Raw genomic sequence first — 19,542 nt, 5'->3', positions numbered from 1 at the left:
ACATGCCAGAAACACCCATGAGGCTGGCACTATTATCAGGGAAAATATATATTTCTCGAAACCAGTTTAACATTACAGACAAAAAATTCTAAAGACAGACGACCGATCCTTTATTATTATCCATACTATTAAATATTTAATGTTTCCAAATTGATTGTTCTCTCATTGTTATTTTTTGAACAATGAATATTTCCTGGTGATAGAATTACCTATCTATTTGTTCACATATTTTTAGATTCTTTTCAAAATTTTTTGTAACAAGATAAATTTGGTTTTAATTTTTTAAATTAATTTTAAAATGTCTCCTTCAGCACTTATAAGCCATACACCTCAACCTCATTATATTCCAGGGTAAGTAAATCAAAATATTTTCTATATAACATTTTTTTAAATAACATTTTAATGAATATGTTTAAATAATAAATTTAGCCTACTACGCGTATAACTGCCTTTAGTTTTAACTTTTTTCAACCAAAATAGTGATGTTTTGATAAGTTTCAACGTAATTAAGTTCAAATATTGAGCTTTAAGTTTGTTTATGGATAGTTTTGTAACTGTCTATAAATAGGGTTGCCAACTTTTGAGAACGGAAATACCAGACACCCTCCTGGAGTACGTATATTCTTAAGAATGTGACATCATCGCTTGTTAAAAACGTGAACAACGTAAAAGTGGTTACTTCACATAAAATTGAGCGATTCGGAGTTCAACTTTAATAACCTTAATTACTTTTGAAAGATTTATTAAACTTACTTAGTTCAGTTTTGGTTGAGTCGGTACATGTAATTTTTGTAGTCTACCATCATAATTAAAACAGAAAAGCAAATAAAATTGATAATATAATTACGGCATGCACAAAATATACTTGATAAATCAGTCTTAACAGCTTCGCTGCGGTTGGTAATGTCTCATAATGCCTATACTTTTACTGGATCTAGGTGCATTATTTAATTGGAAGATGTAGCTAAGGATGAAGTAATGCTAGCTGCGCTCTTGAAAATGTAATTTTGTTGGCCTTCAGCAGTTTTGATAAGTTCAGTAAATTTTCCTGCCTTCTACTCTTTAGCAAATTCCGCACACGACAAGTCGGTATCAAAGCGAATTATAAACGATTCCTATCGTCATTCCAAAATAATCTGAATAGAACAGAGAATAGGACTAGTAAGTGGAAAAAATTACCGGACATTTAACATCAGGTTTTGAGCTCGTACCGGGCACCGGAGAAGGAGTTCAAAAACCGAACTGTCCGGTAAAATTCCGGACGCTTGGCAACTCTATGTATAAATATGAACTAAAAAGAACAAATATAATTTGATTGTAATCTTGATAATTATTTTGAAACGCGATATCCAGTTGAAAAAGAGTCTTCAACTATTGTGCTACAGGAACGACATTTTCTTTTAAGGATAGTAACTGATAATTACGCATGATTTAAAAATATATATAATAGTAATACTCCTGCTTATTACTTAAGGAGCGCCATTGCTACCGATTTCTTTTTCTTCTTTTTCTTGTGATAATTTCTTCTGTTTTCTTTAAATAAATTTAAATAGATGAATATCACACATATTATTACGACTGTCTGAAGTAACTGGGAGAAACAAAAGTTGTAAAATATTTGCTCTCAAGGACTAATGTAAAAATTGCAACTGCTGATGTTTTGTTTGTTACACTTGTAGATAACTCAACAACTTAATTTACAAAACTATTCTTTTGTTCAAAATGCTTTATTTATTTATTTACGAGTAGAAGTCAAAAAGTAAAACGACTTGTGCAATTTCTCACACTAGGGTTTGGTAACACTGCTAGTATCCATCACTGAATTAATGTCGTCTGCACCACTTCTATGCAACATGTCACTCTTATTCCCGCGTTAGTCGTTGGAGTATAGCAGATCATTAAACATGGCAGCTCCATTGTCAATCTGCACCAAGGAGGAAATGAGAGCAGTGATTCGCTTTTTGTTTGCAGAAGGTGTTAAACCTGCGGAAATTATTAGTTGAATGCAAGTACAATATGGTGACAGCTGTTTATCGCGAAGCAAGATCTACGAGTGGATAGAGCGTTTCAAAAAGGGAAGAACTTCTTTATGTGAAGATGAAAGATCGGGCAAGCCATCGACGTCAACGACTGAGGAACTTGGGAACATCTTCACGAACCGGAAAATAAGGCTGCGAACATAGTTTGGAAACACCATCATCAATAAAAGTTAAGAAATGTAAACGTCAACCATTAGCTAGTCATTGATGCGGTGCAAAATTGGTTACAGATACAACCGACAAACTTTTTCTCCGACGGAATAATATTAAAAATTAAAAAAAAAAAAAAAAAAAACCTTGTGAAACATTGGGAAAAGTGGTTGAAGTGCAGGGAGATTATGTAGAAAAATAACGTATGTTTCAGTTTTCTATCATTAGAATAAATGTTTCTTTTCTCATGTCCCTTTAATTTTTGACTTCTTCTCGTATTTATTTCTTTATTTACGATTTGCACTCAGCAACGTAAACCTTCATTACATATAAGAAGTAACTGAATCATTTTGCAATTAAAAAAAAAAATATGCATATGTTAAATACAAAGTACAAAAAAATGTGATAAACAAAGTACCTTAATGACGGAGTAGAAAACAATGTTCTTTCTATAGAGGAAGTACACATTATACTACCTTGTCTATCTATTAGTACTATATAATCTATTGGTTTACTGATACTCAATTTACTAAGTAGAACAAACTTTACTATTCTACATAGTCTTATATTTTACATAAAATTATTTTTCTCAATCTTTTGTAACAAGAACACTAAAAAGATTAATATTTTCAAAAGATACTACAATAGTGAATATTTACTAAAGTAATTATATGATATTCATTAACAATATATGTTGAATAGCATTTACATGCAGCCAGGGTAGATTGATTTAAATCAATCTGATTTAAATCACGATTTAAATCAAGATTTAAATCACTTGATTTTTTAAATAAAAATCGCTGATTTAAATCAAATTCCGAAATAAAATAATTTAAAGTGAAAATAAGTAAAAATCCCGTTTGTGTTGTATTATTTCGGTTATGGAAGTTAATAATTATAATACAATGAGACTCAAATGTACAGTATGTACAGCATAGTATGAAAACGTGTCATGCACAGGATGATTAGGGGAAATTCCGTTTTGAACGGGCAACGGAGCAATACTGCTTTCTTTTCTTCGTAACAATGGGTTTGGGTTTTTAAATCGTTAACTATTCCAACGGGGAAATCACCATCGACATTTGAAACGAAAATTCTTTCGCGTGCGTGTCTGCTTGTTTGTTCCCAGATAATAGGGCGTATATAGAGGGGTCTTATCCCCTCTCCGATTTTCTTTAAAGATTTATAATTTTAGGTGAAATTTATGTATTTCGTGCCTCAAGCTAGTTCCAATTTTTTTAAAAAAATATGCCCCTACCAAATATCAGTAACTTTTATGAAAAAAAGTGACATTTTCATAAATGTTGCTATACTTTTTCCTTAATGCTTAACCTTTTAAATTATATTACCTATTTTTATCCTATTAAAAATCGAATCTTCATTATTCGATTAAAAAAGTACCAATGAACCTTTTTACTTCGTTTTTTTTTTTCAAGACTGAAGGCACTGTAGAATATGTTACATATGCTTTCACGCCTTTCTCCGTCGAGACATAGTGTGTGATGACATAAATTTAAAAAGATATTTTTTTATGCCTTTTATTTTTCGGCAGGCTTACATTTTGCATTCAAAAGACTGAAATTTTGCACACTCGTTCAGTGCACCCCTTAGTATTTTTCAGATGTTTTCAGATCTCTGCGTGAAAACAGGGAGGTCCAGAGGGAAAACGTAAATAATAATAATAATAATAATAAAAAATAAAATAAAATAAAAGCTTTTTCCGCGATTCAGATGGAGACATATGAATGGTACCGTTTGAAACGCTGTTCTATTCTGAAGAGAATGACGTACAAACAATGATCCTAGGATAAATAGGGATGTTTCAGGAAACTGTTGCCTGAGATCCTGTTTTATAAGGGAACCTGGGGATTTGGGGGATATTTTTCGCGGGCTTACATTTGCACCTAGAAGATTGAAATTTTGCACATTTATTCAATGCACCCCTTAGTATTTTTCAGTGTTTCAGATCTCTACCTTAAAACAGGGGGTTGGTCCAGAGGGGTAAAAAGTAAAAAAGGATATTTTTTTAACAGAAAATCTCTTTTTTCTTGATTTTTCCGCCCCAGATACACGATGGAGACATTTGAATGATACGATTGAAAATCTTTTTTATTCTGAAGAGAATAATATACAAATCACGACCCTGGGATAAATAGAGATGTCTGAGAAAATTTCTATATTACATGCGTGTTATCTGGGACATTGTGGGGATGTTCTTAGCTTATTGTTAAATATTTTCCCCGCCCTTACTATTCAAGATAGCTTGAAATTTTATACACACATTTAGTACACCCCTTAGTATTTCCCAGTTCATTTTGAGATATGTGCGTTAACACAAGGGAGTCCAGAGGGGATCAAAATTTAAAAAAAAAAGTCAGAAAAAAACATTTTCTCTCAAAATTTCCCGCTTCAGGGGCATGATAGGGAAATCTGAATGTTACCGTTTCAAAAGCTGTTCTATTCTGAAGAGAATTAGGTATGAACCATGATCCTAGGATAAATAGGGATGATGATGTAGCTGCTTGACTGAAAGTCTATAATTTTCCTTTTAAAAAAGACATAATTTAAAAGGGTTAAGAAACAATGATTGGGATTAACAGAGGTTAACAATTGGGGATAAATTCAAAATTCAATCCTAATACTTTCACTTAAATGGCATAATTAGCATTTAATACTAATTCCTAATGCTTTTTCTTCAGTTCGCGACTTGTAATTTACGAGGAGAAAGATTTGATTTAAATCAAAAAAATCGATTTAAATCAAAAAAATCAACAAAAATGATTTTTTAAAAAAAATCATGATTTTTTTCCACCCTGCATGCAGCTGAATCATAATACAGTATATAGGATACTACACGAGTTTAAAGGAGATTATATATTAGTAAACATAAGTAAAGTTCATTGCTAGGCACCATAACATGCAAAGTACGAGTGTAGTTTGAGAAGTAACATACTGTATTTTTTTAAAAGAAAACAATTTGAGTTTTTTTTAACGTATTTTATTTTTCGAAGTATTCCACATTGATCTTGTCCTGAGTTCGATTCCCGGTGGGAGAGTACAAAAATTTAATTTCACAATCATGTACTTTCATTAATGGTCTGTCTCTTTTAGTCTCGGGACATTAAACTAGAAAAAATCTTTATTATGAGTTTCATCGAGGCTTTCAAAATACTCGTTTACTTCCTATATGATCCCTTCATTTGACTCAAATTGGGGCCGCGGTGGCTCAGCAGTAGAAGGTTTTCTCGTTTCTACCTACCCCTTCATTCCAGCATTATAAGTTAACTCATGTCATCATCACCGTCTCCCAAACCTTGGTGCATAATCGTGGGAGTTAAAAAAAGACTCAAATTTTCGTCGTGCCGGAAAAGTTTTGTTTCGAGGAATAGATGGTAATCTGAGGGAGCTAGATTTGGTGAATAAGTAGGATGCGAGAGTATTCAAATCGCAGCTCAACCAATTTCTGCTCAACGACACGGCTTTTTCTCGGCTCTGGGGTGAGTAAATGTGGCACCCACCTTGTGTGCAATACATTACGGAAAAATGAACCTACTCAGTTGAGATGCTGGTGGGTTTTGCTGACTCGAGTACTTTCACTTATCTGTCGGTTACCCTAATCATAGACGTTATCGATGATTTTAGGTGTCACAGCTGATTTCAGTACTTTAGGGCATCTTTAGTGCTTGTTCTGCCATACTTAAGTTCATTTACCCAAAGTTGAACAGTTTCATAGGAAGGACATGAGTCACCCAATGTAAGTAAAATCCTCTCATGAATTTCCTTTGTTATTTTTCATTCCACACACACACACAAAAAAGAATAAATAATTTTAGAAGAATATCATGAGGAGTATTCTCATGTACAATCATTACAATACATTCTTCAAATTTTCGTGTAAATCAAGTTACTGTGAGAGCACCTCCATGTTTTCCTCTTTAGTCATGCATAAATAGAATTTTCGTAAAAAAGTAATGTTGTTACTATATTTTTGTGGAGGATTTAAAAAAATACAATCAGTAAAAAAATCAATAAATAAATAAAATTGCTAGTATAAGTACTTTTTATTTGTTTTGAATGCAAAGGTGTTTGAGAAAGACTGTAGTTCTTTCACTTTATTGCAAGGAATAAACTATGCATTATTCCAGGGTGCGAAATCCCGGGGGGGACGGGAGGGATTTCCCCCCCACCAAAAATTTTACACTTGCTTTTCCCCCTCACCAAAATCTGTAAGGGGGGACACCTTAATAGGAAAATATAAGTAGGTCTATAAAGAAAATTTTCAGACAAACAATAATTTAAATGCATGCTGTTTTAAAAAACGTAGTTTATTTGTAAAAGGATCAGGTGTTTAACTTTTTCGGTTGCTGACGAGATGAAGACCTTTATTCTCTAGCGTACCAGTTGCATGCAAAATTGGTAAAATTTCTCAAACAAACAGATTGTTCTTCAATTTCAGTGGACGAATCTACAAACAGGTTTGCGGATAAGCACTTGCTGTTATATGAACATATGTGGACGAAGAAAATAAACCTTGTTGTCGTTTTTATAAATTAGTGCCTGTAGAAAATGTCGATGAAAAATCCCTTAAAGAGAAAATTATTCAAGCATTTTCCGAAGATGGCATAGATATTTTTAATCTTAAAGAAAAACTGGTTGGATTTAGTTCGGACGGGGATGCAGTGTTTACTGGGAGAAACGAAGGTGTTGCTGCTCAAATTAGAAGAAATGTCAACCCGTGCCTAATTAGCGTACACTGCATGGCACATCGAATTGATCTTGTTTCTGAAAGAGTTTTTGGTGTTGTGAATGCTGTTCACAACTTTGCATGTTTGTTAGGCGAACTTTACCAGGTGTTCAGTAAGTCATCTACAGCTGCAACACTTAAAAGTATCGCGACAGTCACAGATGCCGCAGGACAAAAATTTGAACGATTACAGTGGTTCGGATTTCACCTTAAACTGTAAGTCCACATTTCATAGCCTCGCTGCTGAAAAGTGTCATTAAACTTAAATCAGCAAATCAATCGTATTATAGTGTTTGTGCTTTTATTTTCTAAAGTTTAACGTCCTATGAATATTCACCACGGCTAAGGAAGACGGTCATGATGAGATGAATTATAATGGTTGATTAGAATAATGGAAGGAAGCGAGAGGACCCCGAGAAAACCCCCACACAATTGTTTGTATACCGCAAGCAGAATTTGGCGCGAGCTAGAATCCAGCCGATGATTCCACGCACCTGAGGAGAGCACTCTACCACTGAGGCAACACGGCTTTTTGTTGTCTATCAAGTATTTGTATTGAAATCATTATTTATAATAATATATTCTTGCTAATAATACAATATAGATACATAGTATTATTTAGACTTACAAAGGTGACCGTATATCTGAACGACCAAACTGAAACACTACGTACGTAGCGAAGAAACGAGAATTTCATAAATAATAATAAAAACTATACTCTGACTCTACAGCTCATGAGGATCTATGGCTTGCCAGGTGGAGCGCTTCAAGTTAGTAGTTCTAATGCTTGGTTAGGACATCGGTTCTCAGGGACTATTATTTCTGACTTATATATCTCTACTACTATTTTCGCGAATGTAATTTTCAATATAATGGTAAACACAAGGGTACTGTGCTCCCACTAGAGTCTAACCCTGGACCATACGCACCGAAGTGTATATTAAATGCAGTAGATAAGTTACCAATTTTGGTTAAATGAATAAATAACATTAAAGTATTTTTAAATAACAATTTAAATAACAATTACCACTAGTTTGAACATTTATTATTATTATTATTATTATTATTATTATTATTATTATTATTATTATTATTATTATTATTATTATTATTATTATTATTATTATTATTATTAATAATAATAATAATAATAATAATAATAATAATAATAATAATAATAATAATAATAATAATAATAATACATTAATATTTCAATTTTTTGGAGGCTCCACGAAGCATTAGTGTGGATCGCTGAACTTCTTCCCCCCCACCATTTTCAAATGATTTCGCACCCTGATTAAAATAAATAAATAAAATAACACTACGAGTACCAATTTTATCAATTTTCCACTGCTACTCGAAACATTTCTGTTTAAGCAAGTGTCAAACAATGAATTACTCTTAGAATTTCTTGAAATCATAGGATATTTATTCATAGAAAGGAAACTTTATAACTACGTATACAGATGATGTTAGAGCTATCTATTAGTATACGAATCAACTTACTTAACAAACCGTCCTCATAATAATGAAACTTATTTTGCTTGTGTTTGTGAGAATAGTCCATTTTATCTTGATTTACTCTCGTTGCGTTAATAGATTTTAAATACAAATTATATCCATAATTATTTAATAAATAACTCTCAAAGATTTTTATAGATATTTAAAAGTATAAAATGTAATATATTATAATATTTATTGTTCAGAAATAAATAGTTGAGAACATTGAAGCTTTTAAAAGGATCTTCTAGTTAATTCAGAATGTCTAAGGTGTAACTATATTAACGAACATGGCTACGTATCAATTAAAATTATTTCAGATATCTATAGAAAATAGAAGTGTAGTGTTTTCTTTCCTGTATACATAAGATAAAATATCTTGCAAGAGATTGATTTGGGGTTTAATTAGAAATTGTCCAGTGAAGGTGTGTTGCGGTGATGTACCAAAAGACAATACTTCGGATAGAACGAGGACTGTTGTGATAGGAAGCGCCACATATTAACCGCCCCTTTTGCAATATCTTTGGAAGTTCCTATCAGGCATTCCGGCAGGTGGTGGCAGGGAATACCGGAAGGTATTTAAGCAAGGAACAAGATGTGGACTTACTCCTTTGGCGATCACATGGAAGAACCAAAAAGGAGAAAGAAGTCTACCATGGGAGCACACTAATTTTTCAGGGTTGGAATGCATCGAGTGTAACTTGAAATAATGTACTATTAAATTATTGAGTGATATGATCAATTGTAAACAGACCATTATATGATATCATTGTGGCTGAAGAGTATATTGGACCATCGTGGGTTAAATCTGTGGGGCTGAAGAACTAAAATAAGTAACAGAAGAATAAATCATATCATTTTATTATACCTGTCTATACAGTCTGTACGACGTTATCCATTCTAATTAATCAATTTTAATATACGTTACAAGCTAACACTTTTGCCTTTTCTTTCTTTTTGAAACCACTTTACTGACACCAGGCGCCACATGTATAACTATGCGAAAATTCACTAAAACTAAGAGCACTCACTCATGTTCGTAACATTTTCAACGTAGGCCTTTTCAGTTGTTTGGCTTGTGTAAAATCAAATGGCCTTCTATGTAGGTTAATAAAAAAAAATAAATCATGAAATATAAGAAGAATAAATATGAATAGGTTTCATTTAATAATCAGAAAAAACACGAATAAAACACCAAAATGGGATAGTTTAATTTTCGCACATGTTACAAACAGACTGTTTTGTCGTTAGAAATAACCCAGCACATTCAGCGTGGCTCTAGAGAAAAGAAATCTGATAACACAATCAACTTTCTCCTGTTTTGGGCATACTGTAAAGTTCATTACAAAAAAAAAAAAATGACACATCATCGTCACCTTGAATGTTTTCTGAAAGCTGAACTAAGGAATTATATTCTTTCTCCTCTTCACTATCAGATTCAAGAAAGATTCTTCGTGTCACGTATCTTCTTGATCTTCTTTGAGTTGTAGACTTAAACTTAGATTTACTCTTTGTCTTCATTTCCATGATATATTGACTACCTATGAGAAGCAGGCTTCCTTTACGCGTAAGCCTATTTTATTTCTGTTCTCCTTTTCTTTTTCTTTTTTTCCTTTTTTTTTATTTTTTCGCAAGCAAGTGGCGAAATATGTTCAATAAGGGTTTTAGGTGACATTGCTTACAGGAACTTCTAAAACTCTACCCTGATCTGATGTAGATGGACCTAATGTTGAAGAAGAAATATCCGCATTGAAAGATTTATTTTTATCTTCTGGTTTGGGACTTTGTCACACAGTCCACTTGAAGTACTGCTTAGTTCACTTTCATCCACTGGCTCAGGGTAATCCGTTGTAGATGCTGGTACATAATACAGTAATGGTCTGGGAAAATTTCTGGATCCAAAGGACTTATTTCACATGCTTTGAATGACATTTTGTTGCACTATTACAGATTTCAAGCAATTCTTTAAAGACATTCGTGACTTTACCAAGAGTTATGGTTCTACCTGGATGCTTTACACACATGTCAAGTGTTTATACATTTGGAAAAAATGCTCCCCGTTTTTTTTTTTTTTTTTTTAAATGGAAAACCAGTAATCCACATCAGTCAAAATAAAATGTCAAATCTTACAATCTTGATAGCAAATGTTTACAACAAATATTGATAACCAATGTTATTAATATTTTAAAATATGAATTTGGAAATTATGTTAGAAATTGTTAGTAATACTTGTTATTAATAATGTTATCCTCGGTGCATAATCATGCGATGTTAAACTTAAAAAAAAAAAAAAAAAAAAGTAGTACAAAACCCACATAATATTAGAGATCAAAGCCAGCTTGTGCTGCACTGTGGAAGTATTTCAGAATCTAATTTTGTTTCCAAATAAGATTATTTATTTGATGATAATATATTTACATATATTATTTATATTTTATGATTTTAACTTTAATTTCAGTCATTATAAATCTAATTACCCATCCTTATTTAATTTCTTCTCTCAAACAGAATTTGTTATATAATTGTTATTTGTAATTGCGGAGATAAAAATTGCAAAGATTTTTTTTAATTGTATACGTTTTTCGTAGCTAACATTTACCAAAGTAAATGCTGTTTTTCTCTGTTATTTTGTATTTTTATTGACAATCTATTAATAAAAACATATTACTGACAGATGGAAGTAGTTGACTTTAAAAGAAATCTCTCATGGTTAACATATTTCTCAATCATACAATACTTGAATAATTAACTTTTAAGCTGTAAATATTATAATTACCGTAAAGATTACAATTATTTATTGTTTTTAGATACACTGGCTTTGTTCCTGATCTAAAAAATAGATGTGGAGATACCTATGGGCACTTGACACACAAAATATTAATAGATCCGATGGTTGAGCATAGCGCGAAATCCTTGCTGACTGGTCTTGACAGATTTGATCAGGTTGGTAACACATTATCCAGAGGTGAAATAGATTGTTCGTTTCATCTGTAAGAAATCTTAGAGGGCCTTGTATTTCATTCAGTTACCTCTTTTTTTTCTTCCATGTAATCTAGTACAATTGCGTAATTAGAGTCCATATTATTGAACATTTAACTTACTGCTTGTACAGTATAATTGAATTAGATTATTTTGCAAATGTTTGTTATTAAGTAATACAGGTGCTGTCATTTGATTTTTATTATCAGCATTAGTGCAGTGGTGTTCTCTATAAATATACTTATTAAATACTGAAACGTCTTGTATATGAAATTGACAAGTATAGTTTGTACAATAAGTTTTACAGTAAGTCAATAGTTTTTTGCTTTTGAGAAAATCACTTGAAAATATACAGCAGGCTGACGTTATTAACCTTTATTATCCCGAATTATTTTTTAATTTTTTTTTCGTGTATTCTGTTTACGTACTTTCCTAACAACATAAAAACAACAGAATAACGTTTTTCATTTGTTACCTTTTTCATTTACTAGTTAAGGAATTAGATTTTACTAGTAAATGAACGAGGCGAATGAGCAGATATTTAGCGTTGGTTTTCTGAACGTTGTTTTCCGTTGCCATATTGTATCACGGCACAGTGGTCCAGAAACCCTCAAAACCTGGCCAAAATTACCTTTTCGTGCGAAAAGTTGAAATCTTGTGTTTTTCGTTGCAGAAATGTTATGTTATGCTAAAAATAAGACCAAATGATGGAAGAACATCTATAATAATGTATTTGCACATATTTGTATAACGAGAATAATATTTTTCCATATAAAATACAGCGTAACATGTTATTAACAACAGCTTATGATTTTTACACATAAAGGCTATTCTGATTCATCCTCAGATGACAGCTGTTAATGAATGCGAAACAAGAAGACAAAATGTTTTACTAACGATTTTAATAATATATTTGCACATATTTGCACAATGAGAATAATATTTTTGCACGTGAAATAATGAATAACTGAAAAGTTTATGATTTTTACACAATAAGCCTATTCTGATTCATCCTCAGATGACAGCTGGTCTGGAGCCTCCATCTCTTGCAAAAGGTTCAGTACGGCTGAAGATAAGTTTCTTTTCTTGTGCTTCTGTGCCATGGGATTCCAAAGCGTGGATATCTTTGGGTTGTTTGTTACTAGGAGCCGCTACAACACATCCATCATTGTTTCTTTGCGTAAGCACTTTCGGGAATGATGCTCCCGATAACGTTTAATATGCTTATGTCGGGCTTCTTGGGCCTCCTCCGTCACCTGCGCAATGGGTAATAGGTCGTGCGAGATTATTGAGGACCCATGAGCGAGAATTTTGTGAATGGAGGCGAGCATGTAGAACCACGAATAATGCTTGGTGTAGAGATCCCTGATATCGTTTGTCCAAGCTTCAAATTTGTTTGGATCGATAGCTAGTCCACAAGACTATGATTGCAGCAAGACATCACACTGCTCAACAAGCTTTTCATTCAGACCTGTTATTGCTGCAACTTGTTGATAGTTTCCAAAAAATCGTCTGGCTGTATTGCCGTCGTTGGAAGTACCACTGCCGTCTTGCCTCGGTTCGTCAATATTGAGGCCTAACTCAGCTTTCATGGCCTCTTGGATCTCTTTTTTTCTTCTTCATCATGGTCGGTTTGTCGCCTTTCCGCACCTGCCATTTCTTAATATCCAAACGGTATGCCACATGCAGCAACCACTCCATAAATCTAATCCAGGCATGTAGCGTGGACAATCCGAATCGGAAAATTTCCGGTTTTTCAGCTCTGTATCCCTTCTGGAAGGAATTTATTTCTTTTGGATTAGCGCCGCATACGTAGCAAGTTTGTACCGATCTTGTTTGTGTCACGGCGTTACATATTTTGCCATCCACCATTGTGAACTGCAGATTGTGTGTAACCTCGAATTCAGTTGTTTCTATACTGTGATCTCCTAACAGCGGAATACTGATGCAACTTGGATTCAGGCACCTAATTTGCTTTTCCATTAGGCTAGCTTCTTGCCTTGCAAGTTCTTCAGTTTCTTTCCTGAATTGTAACTTTATCGTCCGACAATATCTTGTCGATGAGGGACGTTGATTTTGCCACACTACAACTCTAACCATTTCTTTCTCATAATAAAGTTGCAGAGGCACAGCTGACGTGAAAAAATTGTCGCTGTCTTGAAAGCCCACCTCCAGAGCTGTCTGTTTGTATTGGGCTTGACAGGAGGTTCAGTCACATCCCCATTTGGTAATCAGCTGCAGACATTTCTGATACTTTTCTGGGATGGTTTCGAGCACAGGTTCCTGTATTTGCAGAATTCTTGCAGTTGTATGGTCGAGGAGCGCAATGTTCCTGTTTTTCTCCTCTTCGAGCGCTCCCTGCTCACAGAGAAAGCCACCTCTGGTCGTCCTGGTCCAGCTATACCTCTGAAGTCGATGGCCTCCAGTCATCTTCACTGACAGGTTCAATCATCATTAATAACTCACCGTTTAGCCAATCCACATTCTCCTCTTCCAATTTTTGGTAATTACTGTTGCATTTGTCAAGCATGTGAAACAATTTCGAGCAAAACACGTGCACACTCTGCTTGGCTTCCTTTGACAATTCAGCAGATGCTTTATCTTTGAGGTACGTGAACGGGTGCTTCTTTTTCACAGCTCTGTCTCCTTTTGCCCTCCAAAGGACCTCCAATAGCTGTCTTCTTGATGTTCGATAGGACATGGCTGAAAAATAGAAGAAAAAAATACAGTACAAATAATTTTACACTTTGTACAATGAGTCTTATTTACAACAAAAATATTTCACAGACGAGCAAAAATGAGCAAGTTTGGTTTACGGTTTCTGAAAGAGGAAGTGTTGAACTACTTCCAGAGTGCGATAGCAAAGTGGAAGTATGTGGAAGTCAAAGGATACCTCTACGAGAACAAAAAAATACACATAACATTTGTTGCTCCAATTTACTTGCATTTCATCCCCTGTAAATCGATAAATTTAATAGCTACACACTAATCTAAAGTCATCATTATAAATAATAATCTTTATATATGTGACAAAAGTATTTCATTCCACCTGGCTACAGGAAGAGTAGGTAGAAAACATTCTCACACTTTGTTGGCGCTAACTTAAAAATGTTCAGTAATTAATGCACAAGGTCAACCTCTCACTTCGGAAGTAAATTTCTGACTAAGGGGTGACAATTTTTTTTAGACCCAGGTAGGTTTGAATACCCCAGGTCATTGACTTTCAAAAACATTTGGTTGTTTGCTATTTTTAAGGAGTTGGTTTTTGGCCAGGTTTTGGGGGTTTCTGGACCACTGTGCACGGGAATAAAACGAGTTAATTTGTTTAGTTAGCTGCTGGTATAATTTTAGATACAGTATCTTCGCCATTTTGCACTGAATTATATAAAGAAGAAACAATTTTTATGTTACGTAAGAAAAGCTGTACATACATTTATACAAAAAGAAAGCTGTAAGTTACGAAAATAACTACAAGTTCGAAACATATGAAATGAAATATGAGAATGATAAATACGGTGTATTTCAATTTCATTGGTCTTCCTTATTTCTACTCACAAATTGCGGCCCAAAATTTATTAAAATTTCCTGTAAATATCAGAAAACTTACCTTAAATCCTACTTTTTACCTTCAACTACAAAGTAGTCCGCCTCGGGCTTATATATTGTATTCAACTAGTCTAGTGATTTTCCTATTTTTTTCCTATTACGTATTATCTTACGACTTTACGAGCTTGGTATGTTCACAAAACTAGTCGCATATACGTCCCACTCTGTTAAATACTATTTAATACACAATCAGATGTACTGTATATCTACTAACTGTAAATAAAAAAATCGTACTTTGAAATTTAATTTTAAAAAAGTATAAAAGTGTACTGCTTTTAGGCACTCCTGTACTTTTTGAGTGTTTAACTCTTTCATGGGATTCTCACATCATCGGTTTACTAAGTGATTCAAGTTCAAAATGATTAATTATATGTCAGATTAAGTTCATCTTTTTTTGTTCCAATAGGCACAGTGGCTCAGTGATAAAGCGCTAACCTTTTGGCGATATTTTGGTTATCTCACACTGGATGCATTCCGCTATTTTCACTATTAAAATGTAGGCGGGTGGGTGAGTGATAATATAGTGCTTTTGTATTGGTACTTATTTTGACTTAAGTGGTTAGGAACAATACCGCCATAATAGCCCACGAAAGAACACTAATACGCCTTGCACTATTGTTTACCTTGCGGGTACCCCCAGCGAAAGGATTTTCTGCGTCGCAAAGACGCACATATACATATACACTTTTGTCCGTTTGCGAAGAGAAATTTCTCAGAGATGCCTTTGTACGAGGTTTACTTAGTTAAATTTTTCTTAACTAATAATAAATGAGTTATCCTTTAGTGTTATAACCTCTGGGGTCCCTGGTTCAATCTGGAACATCTGAGCTTGTGAAGGACAACATTATGCCCGTAGGTTCTCCCGGTACCTTTCAAATTCTTCTTCCTCCAATTATTTCATTAATCATCCATCTCCCTTAGACTACAGGGCATAATCTTGGGAAATAGTAGAAATATCATTTCTTTCTGCACTGAATATTTTCAGTGTGCCTTTACTTTTGACAACCTCTATTAGTTTTGTGTTTGTCTGAGAATTAACGTTCAATTTTCACGTCCGTAATAACAATAGTACACGTTACGACCATATTAACGTACAGAAAAATCCATATGAAAACTTTGAATAAAATGTGAAAAGTACGGTTATATTTGTAATTCTAGAATTCTTTTTTGCATACATCAAGTTTAAAAATCAAGGACCAGTTCATGTTATTTGTTAAATTTACAAATATTTCTGGTTTTATTTCAGTCATGTTACAAGGCACAATTTGCAGAGTGTGCTTACTGCCATGGTCAACCAAAAACCTCGAACTTAGGTAATTATCAGTTTTAAAATTTGTTTAAAAAAAGAAAAAGAACTCTTAAATAACATATTAAGACATTTATTGATGATCTAGATGACAAAAGTAGATTTCTTTCTACCAATGTCATACCTAGCGGAAAATGACGGTGGTGATACCTCCTCATAATGCTTAAGTTCGTAGAGATATATTTGTATTTTACCTTTCTCTCGTGATTATTGATGTATTTGTTGGTTTCAACTTCGATTGGATTGATAATAATAATTTTTGCACATGTTGGTTTCCTTTTTTAAAATTATTACTGTGTATCATACTGACAAGGGAAGGGCGCGATGTCACGCAGAAATAATTGCAAAAAGTTTGGTGTAGGAGTAGGTAATGGGAATAGAATAGAACGTGTGGAAGCATTCGTTTCGCAGGCGTTCGGAATCAGAAATAATGGGCCCTACAGTTCAGGAGAAGTATGGCCTGTCAACTAGATGTTGATGGGACGGAGCCTTTGTTCGCTGTTGCAATCAATACAGAAGTTAGAAAACAGAAAAGATGAGCTGAACAGAAAATGCGCTAATGTCCGCCCTCAGTCCCACCAGGCGAATGCTAGGATACTAAATCTGTCAACTGAACTGCCCTTGCCGTTACCAATTGGGTATGCATCACTAGCTAGCTTAATGAAATTATATTTAAAAAAAATAAAGAAAATATATACAGAAATTAATCATAGGCGTTGCCCGAAGTTTTCCAGGGAAGGGGTTGAAATGAACTTGCTGTATTTCTTCACACTATAAGATGCTGTCAGTACGCAAGTATTAAATGTTTGAAGACACCAATATTAACTCATTTCATTTGTACGGGTGTTTTATATCTACGACGTGGCACCCACCAAAATTAAAGGATTGTGTGTTTGTGAGGCGAATTTCGGGATTAGTGATGTTTAAAATGGGAACGACTGTGGATGGCCATAACAAAAATAACCGTTTGAATACATACAAGACTGTTCATTAACACAACTGTGTTAACGCAAAGGACAGAGGAAATATTTTAATTTGGTTCTACTCACCACTAGAAAGCGGCAAAATGTATTGGACAGAAACAGCCTCGTAACAATTGCGTTCAAGACTCCAAATATAATTCACGCATATTTCACAAACAGTGCACTTCAACTGTGTGAACACAAAATGAACATGAGCGTTTTATTTCTGTTGCCTAGCACATATGAGACAGAACGTCTTCACTGTTTACACACACGCTATGTTCGTAAAGTTAGCTTCCAAATTGGTCTTAACAAGATAGATCCGTAGTTAACCTTAATATACCTTACAGTGAGTTATATACTTTTTTTCTAACATAATGACTGTATTCAAAAAATAAATATGCTGAAAAAAAAACAACACACGTTCAATCTGAAACAGACGAGACTACTTTTTTTTTTTTTTTTTTTAGAAAAATATCTCAATTCCTCTTTATAAACATAAGGTGAATAATGGTAAGGGTAATTGATGATTTAGTAGTATCCCGGCATTCGCCTGGTGGGACTGAGGGCGGACATTGGTGCATTTTCTGTTCAGCACATCTTTTCTGTTTTCATTCTACTTTATTTAACTTCTCCTGCATTCTCTAACTTTGGTCCCAACAGCGAGTAAAGGCTCCGTCCCATCAATATCTGATTGACAGGCCATACTTCTACTAAACTGTAGAGCCCATTATTTCTGATTCCGGACGCCTGCGAAACAAATGCTTCAACACGTTCTATTCTATTCCCATTACCTACTCCTAAACCAAATTTGGTGCAATTATCTCTGAGTGACATCGCGCCCTTCCCTCGTGAGTAGAAAAACAATTGAAATCTGCTATCATGCCTATAGTTAATATATTGTTAGAAACTATTCTGCTTAAAACTTCGTCGCCTTGATTGTTGTAGCTGTATAGTTGGTGGTGCGAGTTGCCGAACGTCCTGGCCCTTCATGTGTCAGCGTCTTTGGTCACTTTAAAACTTCTCTGTTCATTCGTACATACTTCTACAAAGCAGAGCACTGTCTCTGTGTAGTCTTGAATGTCTCCGATAAATTTTAGTTTCTGATACACATTCAGACTTGACAAATTGGGTTATTGTCTTCTGTTCTTTCTTAGTAGATACAATTAACGGAGCAACCATATTCTTTCTGCATTAAAAGAAAGAAAAAAAGAAGCAATAAGCAATGGCACATTTAGGAGCTCGGCGCCCCTAGGCACTTTTTCTGTCGGCGCCCTCAATAGCTACGTGTTTCTCTACTCTTCATCCCTAACTTAAAAATAAAATTTAACTAAATTATGTTTAATTAGTGAATTAACAATTTATTACAGTTAAATAGCACTCACTAGGTGCTATAGCTACAACTATGTAACAAAAAATAATAAATGGAAAACATGTTCTGAATTATTTTTAGATTTCTTACGCTATTACGTATTTATTACTGCATAGATTCCAAGTGCACGGCGCTTCTATCAAATGTAAAAATTTTCAATTTGTTCTTGATTTTTTTCCTTTTTCACATAAAAAATCTTTTTTTTTTTAAAAAAAATATATTACTTAATTTTTTTAAATTTTGCGCCCTTCAAAAATTTTCCGCTCTAGGCACAGGCCTAGTTGGACTAATGGGAAATGCGGCACCAGTGTTTCTTCCAGACCTATTTTTTTTGGGGCGCTGCCCTCCCCGGAGCTCTAAGAGTGCCCCCCCGGAAGAGTACAAAATAATATGTCTATAATGTAATAATAAATAGAATAGTGTTAGCATTGCCCCCCGGAATACTAAGTGTACCCCCTCCAGCATGGGCGGCGATTAGGGGGGCAAGAGGGGGCAGTTGCCCCCACTTTTTTGAAGTGACGCCCTAATTTATATAGTTTTATTTGGAAATGTAAGCAGAGTGTTCACACAATTTGGAGAAAGAAAAACCTCTGACTTTTCCCAGACTTTCCATGAAAGTTCCAGGTTTCCTCGACACCTGAATAACTTAAAAATATAGAGAAAAGAAAGAAACCCCAGCCTCTAAACTCCCAATAGTTGGCCTTGTTCTCTTCCGCTTCTGTTTCTTTCTTTTTTAAATTTTCTTTCCAAACGAATGTAAATTTATAAACATGTGCATTAGGCCGATATTGATTAGGCCTACATATTACACAAATTGTTACAAACGAAAGTGTGCAGTATACAGAGTACTGAAGATATATAAAAAAAAATACACATTATAATAC

At 34.0% G+C, this 19,542-nt stretch overlaps 1 protein-coding gene across 1 annotated transcript in view; it reads left to right on the top strand.

Annotated features, from left to right (window-relative positions):
- The first annotated feature begins 201 nt into the window (after window positions 1–201).
- Window positions 202–19,542, top strand: part of LOC145690146 (uncharacterized) — a 34,615-nt gene continuing 15,274 nt past the window's right edge. The window contains exons 1-3 of the mRNA XM_081764753.1: window positions 202–351; window positions 11,241–11,376; window positions 16,265–16,331. Of these exons, the coding sequence (XP_081620879.1) occupies window positions 299–351; window positions 11,241–11,376; window positions 16,265–16,331 (256 nt within the window). The 5' untranslated portion in view covers window positions 202–298. The remainder of the gene's footprint in view (window positions 352–11,240; window positions 11,377–16,264; window positions 16,332–19,542) is intronic.

This window comes from Thermobia domestica, chromosome 7 (genome assembly GCF_964235325.1).
Source record: "Thermobia domestica chromosome 7, izTheDome1.hap1.1, whole genome shotgun sequence".
Taxonomy (NCBI): domain Eukaryota; kingdom Metazoa; phylum Arthropoda; class Insecta; order Zygentoma; family Lepismatidae; genus Thermobia; species Thermobia domestica.
Note: the sequence above shows the minus strand (reverse complement) of the source record. Positions and strands in the feature narration are given on the sequence as shown.